Source organism: Sinocyclocheilus anshuiensis, unplaced genomic scaffold, assembly GCF_001515605.1.
Source record: "Sinocyclocheilus anshuiensis isolate Anshui unplaced genomic scaffold, SAMN03320099.WGS_v1.1 scaffold880, whole genome shotgun sequence".
Taxonomy (NCBI): Eukaryota; Metazoa; Chordata; class Actinopteri; order Cypriniformes; family Cyprinidae; genus Sinocyclocheilus; species Sinocyclocheilus anshuiensis.
In genome coordinates, this window is record NW_015548254.1 from 966,382 (window position 1) to 975,564 (window position 9,183).

General features: G+C 41.4%; 2 protein-coding genes across 2 annotated transcripts in view; both read left to right on the forward strand.

Annotated features, from left to right (window-relative positions):
* The window catches only part of LOC107655337 (uncharacterized), an 8,198-nt gene extending 3,669 nt beyond the window's left edge, over window positions 1-4,529 (forward strand). The window contains exons 3-5 of the mRNA XM_016442794.1: window positions 2,925-3,272; window positions 3,356-3,586; window positions 4,297-4,529. Of these exons, the coding sequence (XP_016298280.1) occupies window positions 2,925-3,272; window positions 3,356-3,586; window positions 4,297-4,529 (812 nt within the window). The remainder of the gene's footprint in view (window positions 1-2,924; window positions 3,273-3,355; window positions 3,587-4,296) is intronic.
* A 2,382-nt stretch (window positions 4,530-6,911) lies between these two features.
* Window positions 6,912-9,183, forward strand: part of LOC107655399 (sialoadhesin-like) — a 4,584-nt gene continuing 2,312 nt past the window's right edge. Inside the window, exons 1-5 of the mRNA XM_016442872.1 lie at window positions 6,912-7,138; window positions 7,509-7,609; window positions 8,135-8,482; window positions 8,566-8,796; window positions 8,907-9,168. Of these exons, the coding sequence (XP_016298358.1) occupies window positions 7,137-7,138; window positions 7,509-7,609; window positions 8,135-8,482; window positions 8,566-8,796; window positions 8,907-9,168 (944 nt within the window). The 5' untranslated portion in view covers window positions 6,912-7,136. The remainder of the gene's footprint in view (window positions 7,139-7,508; window positions 7,610-8,134; window positions 8,483-8,565; window positions 8,797-8,906; window positions 9,169-9,183) is intronic.

The window sequence follows — 9,183 nt, forward strand, 5'->3', positions numbered from 1 at the left end:
AGAGGACCACCACGGCGGAGCAGAGGACCACCACGACGGAGCAGAAGACCACCACGGCGGAGCAGAGGGAACCGGAACCCCCCCCGGTGAACCACCCCGACCAGGAGACCATGGCGGAGACTGTAACAACGAGAGAGCAGAGACAGACAACACAGACAGAACATTGGGGTTGATAGACAAGGCTGAGCGTTCAGAGGCAGCCTCCTTGGCTGGGTCGGGACAGGACAACAGTTCACAAACGACCTCCTGGGCCGAAACAAAGCAAGCAAAGAATTCACAAACGGCCTCCATAACCATGACAGGACAGGATGAGGATTCCCCGACGGCCTCCATAGCCATGACAGGACGAGCAGGGAGTTTGCAGACGGCCTTTATAGCCGTGACAGAACGAGCAAGGAGTTCGCAAACGGCCTCTATAGCGGTGACAGGACGGGCAGAGGGTTCACAGACAGCCTCCATAGCCATGACAGGGCAGGACGAGAATTCACAAACAGCCTCCATAGCCGTGACAGGACGGGCAGAGAGTTCACAGGTGGGTACCTACTGACACCTCTGGAGGTTCTGCAGCGGGTGCTGCCACCTCTGGAAGTTCTACAGTAGTGCCCTCAGGATACAGGGAGAGTTTGGCAAAGGTTTCTTCGACTTTGACATGACAGGTAGAAAGTGCGTTTCTGGGCACCACCTCCACGCAAGGAGCTGAAGCGAGCACCGCCGCTTCGGGAGGTTCTGCAGCATGCGCCGCTACCTCTGGAGAAACTGCAGCAGGCGCCATCGCTTCGGGGAACACAGCAGCGAGCACCACTACCTCAGGAGATTCTGCAGCTTCAGCCGCCAACTCTGGAGACCTAATAGTGGGCGCCCATGACAGGACAGGCAAAGAGCTCACAGACGGCGTCCTTAGCCGTGACAGGACAGGCAGAACGCTCACAAACGGCCTCCATGGCCGTGACAGGACAAACAGGAAGTTCACAGGTGGGTACTACTGACACCTCTGGAGGTTCTGCAGCGGGTGCCGCCACCTCTGGAGGTTCTACAGTAGTGCCCTCAGGATACAGGGAGAGTTTGGCAAAGGTTCCTTCGACCTTGACATGACAGGTTGAAAGTGCGTTTCTGGGCGCCACCACCACGCAAGGAGCTGAAGCGAGCACCGCCACTTCGGGAGGTTCTGCAGCATGCACCGCCACCTCTGGAGAAACTGCAGTGGGCGCCATCGCTTCGGGGAACACAGCAGCGAGCACCACTACCTCAGGAGATTCTGCAGCTTCAGCCGCCAGCTCTGGAGACCTAATAGTGGGCGCTGCCGCCTCTGGGAGTTCTGTGGTGGTGTATGCAGCCCAAACACACCAAAAAGCGATCCCCATCAGGGGAAACACTTCAGACAGGGGAATTAGTTCAGGAACAGAAGGGTTAGAGTGAGTGGGTTTGGGGATACCAGCTGTGCGTGCAGACACCAGTGGTGTATCCCTCACACTAGATACCAGACTAGGATACCGAAAGACTGGGTGTAACAGACAGGACATGACAAGATTCCTGACGATCAGCTGTTTCCTGACAAGACTCAGGATGATCAGCTGTGTCGTGACGTGACTCTGGAAGATCAGCTGTGACTTGACGTGCCTCATGACGATCAACTGTGATTTCACTTGATTCATGACGATCAACTGTGACTTGACTTGACTCATGAAGAACAACTGTGACTTGTCTTGGTTCATGAATATCAACTGTGACTTGACTTGACTCATGAAGAACAACTGTGACTTGTCTTGGTTCATGAATATCAACTGTGACTTGACTTGACTCATGAAGAACAACTGTGACTTGTCTTGGTTCATGAATATCAACTGTGACTTGACTTGACTCATGAAGAACAACTGTGACTTGTCTTGGTTCATCCGCTGTCGCCGCCATTTTGTGAGCGTGCTCTAGTGTGGCCGCCATAACACGAGTGAGTGCAGGGTTGCGTTCCTCCGCGATACCCACAGGGAACGCTGAACCAACAGATAATAGAGCATAGTCCATAAAATCCCTTAGAGACGAACGAGGACCCTCATGAATCACTCGTGATTTTACAGGCTGGGTAAGGCCATCACAGAAGAAGTCAATTAACATACTGTCCGGTAATTCTGAGCCATTAGCCAAAGCCAAATATTCCGCAATGTAACCCTCAAGTGATCGTGTGCACTGCTTGAGAGCTAGTAGCAGAATCGCTGTGTTCATACCTGGCCAATGTTCTTTGGAAAAGCCGCTGGATCCTTGTGTGGCCGAGTATTCTGTCATGGAGTGACTGAGACGTGAGACGTGCAGATCCAAGTGCGAAGCTTTATTAACCGACATGGTCAGAAACAGGCAAGGGTCAGACAATGGCAACAGGTATATAGAGGGCAAGACACAAGAATATTCCTAGGGCTAGCGTGGGTCTACGATCGGCGAACAGAATCAACAGGGCGAGACTAGAGAGATAAATCCAGGTACAAGGCAAAGGTCCAGGCAGGGGCAAACAGTATCCGAACAGGGCAAGACGAGAGAGGTAATCCAGAGTACACAGGCAATGATCAGAACACGAGAAAACAGACAAGGCAAGACTAAGATAAGGCTATGAAAAACTAGACAGGCTCCGTAGAGTAGCTATCGCTATGAGAGTGATAAACGCTATGCAATACTCGCCAGTTTGAAAGGGATCAGAGTGAGTGTTATATAGTGAATGTGTGATTGGTTACAGCTGTGTGCAATCAGTGCTGTGTGCAATCAGTGCAATGGATGATGGGATATGTAGTCCGGGATGACATGCAACAGTGTAGTGCGAGAGTCAATGTAATGGAAGGGTGACCCCTGGTGGTGAGTGAATTGAAGTTCATAGACCGGATTCGTGACAGGTTGAGTGGCAGAGAGCAGGCATTGTAACATTGTAATATTTTCTTGTTCAGGCTTTGTAACATTAGACCACCTCACTGTTACCTTTAGTCAACAGAGTATTTGTGCTGTGAAGGGGACAGAAGTGACACTGAGGTGCTCTTACTCCAGCAACAAAATCAACACTGTGTTCTGGTTTAGCGAGAATCACAGTACAAACTGGAGAAAAAACAAAGAACCTGAAGATTTGACTTTAGACTCAGATTACTCAGGACGGGTGAAGCAGATCATTGGTAAATACGAAGCAGAACTCACAATATCAGACGTGAGAGAAAGAGACTCTGGAGAATATCTGCTCATGTTCATCATGGAGGATGGAGTTAAACATCTCAGCTCAGCGGCCGTCAGTCTAACAGTCACAGGTGAAACTGAGTTGAGATTCTGGTCACTTCAGCTGTTTTCATTTGACATGTGATGACGTTTTCTTAATCTTTACTCTATTCAGTCCTGCAGGTGAGGATGAATCCTGCATTTACAGACCTGAGAGATGAGACAGTAGAAGTGATCTGTGATTCTTCCTGTGATTTGACCTCTGGAGTTCACTATTACTGGATGAAGAATGGACAGTATTTCAGAAATACAAAGTCCCCCAAAATATCTGTGTCAGTCAGCAGAGATGCTGGCAGCTTTTTCTGTTCTGTTGGCCCAAAGCTTGAACATCACTCCTCTTCTGTGTGTGAGTGCCAAATGTGTCAAAACCATGTTTTATATACTGTAGCTATAAATGGAATAGTATGTGATATTGTTTGTTCATACTTGTGTACAGTTGCGGTCAAACTTTTACATACACTTTGGAGTATCTGCAAAATGTTAATTATTTTACCAAAATAAGAGGGATCATACAAAATGCATGTTAATTTTTATTTAGGACTGACCTGAATAAGATATTTCTAATAAAAGATGCTTACATATAGTCCACAAGAGAAAATTCTAGTTGAATTTATTAGTGTTGTTACCTGGATGATCCACAGTTTTTTTGTTGTTGTTGTTTTTTTGTGATAGTTGTTCATGTGACCATTGTTTATCCTGAACAGTTAAACAGCCCGCTGTTCTTCAGAAAAAGAAGGGAAAAAAAACAGCGGTGGATCATCCAGGTAACAACACAGTATTAACAATCAAGCATATGTAAACTTTTGAATGGGGTCATTTTTATAAATTCAACTATGATTTTCTCTTGTGGACTATATGTAAACATCTTTTGAGTGAAATATCTTATTCAAGTCAGTATTAAATAAAAAATAACATGCATTTTGTATGATCCCTCTTATTTTGGTAAAATAATTAACATTTTGGAGATACTGCAAAGTATGTAAAAGTTTGACCACAACTGTATGTTTAAGCATGGATTTAAAGTAAGTGTGAATTTTGCATCTGTGTCTCTTTCAGGCATTTCTAAGAGTGGCTGCTGGGATGTGACTTACACCTCTAGAAGAGTCTGTGATTTGGTGGGCTCAACAGTAGACATTTCCTGCACATACTCACATCCCTCTGGTTATACTGTAAATAAAACATTCTGGCATTACGTTCGGCCTGGTGACTTTAAGGATCTGCGTGAGGAGCATCAGTTTGCTGGTCGTGTGGAGTATGTGGGGAACAAACTCGACATTCTAATTTATTGAGATGCACCTGTGTATTATTATTTTCATCTTATGATTCTGTCATTAACGTTTAAGAAGAATATACAAATGAACACAGTGTTGTTAATTTATGGGAAATCAAATTTTCCCAATAACTACACTTAAAAATGAAGGTTCTTTATTGGCATTTATGGTTCCATGAAGAACCTTTAGCATCCATGCAATCTTTCCATTGAATAAAATGTTCTTCATAGTGAAAAAAAGTTTATTTAGATTATTAAAATGTTTCTTTTAAGAGCTGTTTCTTGTTTTTAAGAACTGGTTCTTCTGTGGAATTGAAAAAAAAAGAAGGAATTAAGATCATCACATTGTCTGCCATGGCCTTCAACTTCAACAACTCTTTTATACAGCTTATCAGAAAATAATATAATAAATGTCTGACGGGGACTTGGTTCTATCTATCGGTTGTTGATTGAATGGAGGAAGTTCTCAAAGTAAACTCGCAGTCAATTCTTTCTGAACACGCAAACTTGGACCCCTTGGTTTAAACAGCAATGACGGGAAATGAGACACACGTAACGGCCTTGACGAGTGATCGCAGCCTCTAAATCAGTATTATCACCAGTTAGAGGTTGTGAAATAGGGAACATTTTATTAACTGGTGTGCCATGTATTGTTTATAGCCAAAAACTAGTGAGTAAACCAGTGAGATGTGGAGGAGGGTGTTTTTTCCACCACATCATATTTAGTAGAAAAAGGAAGGAAATAAAATTAGTTTCTTAATTTGTTTCTTTACATCACCCTGCTACTGTTTTGTTTTGTGTCTTGTGTTGTATACCTGAATTTATGCAGAGAGAACATGGACTTCAGACCTTTACTGATCATACTGCTGCACTTTCCAGGTAAGAGTATTGTGTACCAGTAGATGACCAGTACAGTACAAAACCAGTACAGTTTTGTTGTTCGCCAATATTATTCAAATGTACATTTCTATACATTTCCATGTAAGATAGTTACTTGTTTATGCTTGTAGTATATGCAATGTCATTGGATTGCACTTGTATATACACTAGTTAAGACTTGTGTAACTACAAACTTTGTGGCTTAACTAAATCTTTTACATTTGTATATGACAGTTAATCAGTGTCAGTGAAAAAATACTACATAATATTTAAAATACATTTGCATTGTTGAACACTAGAAATTTTACCAAATTAATTCATATTTTTCCAAATTTTCCAACATAGTTCAGAATGGTATTCTAAAAAAAAAAAAAAAAGGTTTGGGAGGAGCTAGTTCATCTAATTCTGTCGATTATTATGCAAGAGTATATAAACCGCTGATTGCCTCACTATTGTGACAGTTCTTCCATGTATTGATCACTACTGTATTTTCATTTCTTCTTTTCTAGTCTCTCAAGAGTTTAGATAGCAAGCTAAATCTGATTACCTTCGTTATACTCAAAGACTATATGCATTTGTGAACTGAAGAACATGAAGACTTGTTTTCTTGCTGAGGCTCCCTGACACTGGACCTCTTGAATGTGATCTGTAATCAAAAGTGTATTTGTGCTATGAAGGGGTCCCCCAAGTGACACTGAGGTGCTCTTAATTAATCCAACATCAACATAAAAAACAGTGTTCTGGATCATCGTGAAATAAAGTACAAACAGGAGAAAAAACAATGAACCTGAAGATTTGACTTTAGACTCAGACTACTCAGGACGGGTGAAGCAGATCTTTGGTAAATACGAATCAGAACTCACAATATCAGACGTGAGAGAAAGAGACTCTGGAGAATATCAGCTCATGTTCATGGAGGATGGAGTTAAACATCTCAGCTCAGCGGCCGTCAGTCTAACAGTCACAGGTGAAACTGAGTCGAGATTCTGGTCAATTCAGCAGTTTTTTGCCTGATTCTCATCCTGGTGTGTGTCTCTTTGGCAGCAGCTCTAGCTGGATGTGAGTAAGTGATTTGTACTTCAAAGGCTGTGTGCTGAAACCTTACCAAGCGCAGTCTTTAAATCGTACCCCTGTTGATTTTTTAGTCTTAGTGCATTATGCTACTAAAATATAAGACCCATATTCCTGTGCCTTCAGTTCAAAAAATGGTGGGGTGGGGGGGAGTCTTCTGATGCAGTTAAAAGAAGTACATTCATTTACATATATATTATTATTTTCAGCTTATGATTCTGTCATTAAAGTTTAAGAAGAATATACAAATAAACACAGTGTTGGTAATTTATGGGAAATCAAAGTTTTTCCAATAACTACACTTAAAAATGAAGGTTCTTTATAGGCATTTATGGTTCTTAGCATCCATGCAATCTTTCCATTGAACAAAAGGTTCTTCATAGTGAAAAAAAGTTGATTTATATTATTAAAATGTTTCTTTTAAGAACTGTTTCTTGTTGTTAAGAACTGGTTCTTCTGTGGAATTGCTGCGAAAACCCCATTTTGGAACCATTATTTTGAAGAGTGTACAGCACACATGAACACCCGGCTTTATTTAGACTAAAGACAATAAGTGACTTCATTTTCAAGAGTTTCTTTTAGACAAAAGGACGGAAATAAGACCAGAAGTGTCAATGTGTCTTCGGCAGTAGAAACGGCAACTAACATCAGAGAACTTGTAAAACAACAGCATATAATGTACGTATATCTAATCTTTTCACTTAAATTAAGCTTTACATTAAAATGTAGTTTTAAGCATCTCTCTGAAATTATTGTAGTCCTGATTTTAGTAAGACTTTATTTTACAGTGTCATTGTTACACGTTAGTACACTAGTAATAACAGTAAATTATGCATAATTACATGCAATAACCCTAAAGCAATCCCTAACTCGTACCCTATAGTCAGTACATGTTGTTAATTAATATTCCTCATTACTTAAACAATTACACTGTAACAAGGACATAAAATGTAACCCTGATTTTTTTTTCATGAACTATAACAACAGATGAATTAAGTGTCAAGTGTGTCAGAATGAAGCTCAGTGAGTGTCTTTTGTCTTTCTTCAGGACGAGCAGCTCTGTGTCTTTCATAGTTTATGTGAATTTACACAAAGTGAAGTTTATGAACTCCAGACTCTCACCGCTGATCCTGCTGCTGCTCATTCCAGGTTTGAGCATTACTGTGTGTTATTGGATTATAGTTTTGTTGTTGTCCAAAGTAATGAAGGAAGATTGTAACATCTAGGTCTAAGTTTGTAAGTGAATTTTATTATGACATGATTTCTTTACTACAAATGCATTATGATATTTATTTACAGATTTATTCAAGGATATACACTGACATGCTTAATATTTAGATTGTCAGCTGTAAAGGGCCACACTGTGAAATGCAATATAGCTGAATGAGTTACTTTTATTTTCATTTTACACTGATTAGTATAATTTAACTTGCCACACTGTTCTCTCGTTTAGAGGGAGGATTTTCCATTTATGCTTCTTAAAATAAAAAGGAGTGGGTGTACAGACAAATGTAATATTTACTAAACTGAGTGCTGTGATTTGGGTGGGTGTGGACAGCAGATTGGTGAGGAGACGTTTGAGAACTATTTGCATTCTTTAGTGTGAACACTGGATTGTGAATCTCTCCTCTGTTTGAATACTTTGTCTCAATAACACCATGTTTTCTTCTTTAGGCTCTATAACATTGGACCAGCTCTCTGTGACCTGTAGTCAACAGAGTATTTGTGCTGTGAAGGGGTCAGGAGTGACACTGAGGTGCATTTACTTCAAAATCAACAACACAAATGTGTTCTGGTTCAGTGAGAAACAAAGTACAAACTGGAGAAAAAACAATGAACCTGAAGATTTGACTTTAGACTCAGACTACTCAGGACGGGTGAAACATCAGATCTCAAGCAGCCATTCAACATTCACAATATCAGACGTGAGAGAGAGAGACTCTGGAGAATATCAGCTCATGTTCATCATGGAGGATGGAGTTAAACATCTCAGCTCAGCGGCCGTCAGTCTAACAGTCACAGGTGAAACTGAGTCGAGATTCTGGTCACTTCAGCTGTTTTCATTTGATATGTGATGAAGTTTTCTTAATTTTTACTCTATTCAGTCTTGCAGGTGAGGATGAATACTGTGTCTACAGACCTGAGAGATGAGACAGTAGAACTGATCTGTGATTCTTCCTGTGATTTGACCTCTGGGGTTTACTATTACTGGATGAAGAATAGACAGTATTTAATATATACAAAGTCCACCAACATGTTTGTGTCAGTCAGCAGAGATGCTGGCAGCTTTTCCTGTTCTCTTTATCCACATCATGAACATCCCTCCTCTTCTGAGTGTGAGTTTCACATAATACACACAGTGTGGTGCTGTTTGTTCATACATGTGTATATTTAAACAGATACATTTAAACTGTGAGTTTTGCATGTTAATCTGTGTCTCTTTCAGGCATTTCTAAGAGTGGCTGCTGGGATGTGACTTACACCTCTAGAAGAGTCTGTGCTTTGGTGGGCTCAACAGTAGACATTTCCTGCACATACTCACATCCCTCTGGTTCTACTGTATATAATACATTCTGGCATTACGTTCAGCCTGGGGGATTCAAGGATCTGCGTGAGGACCAGGATTTTGCTGGTCGTGTGGAGTATGTGGGGAACAAACTGAGAGTCAAAGAACTCAAGATCAGCGACTCTGGAGAATATCGATTCAGGTTCATCACTAACAC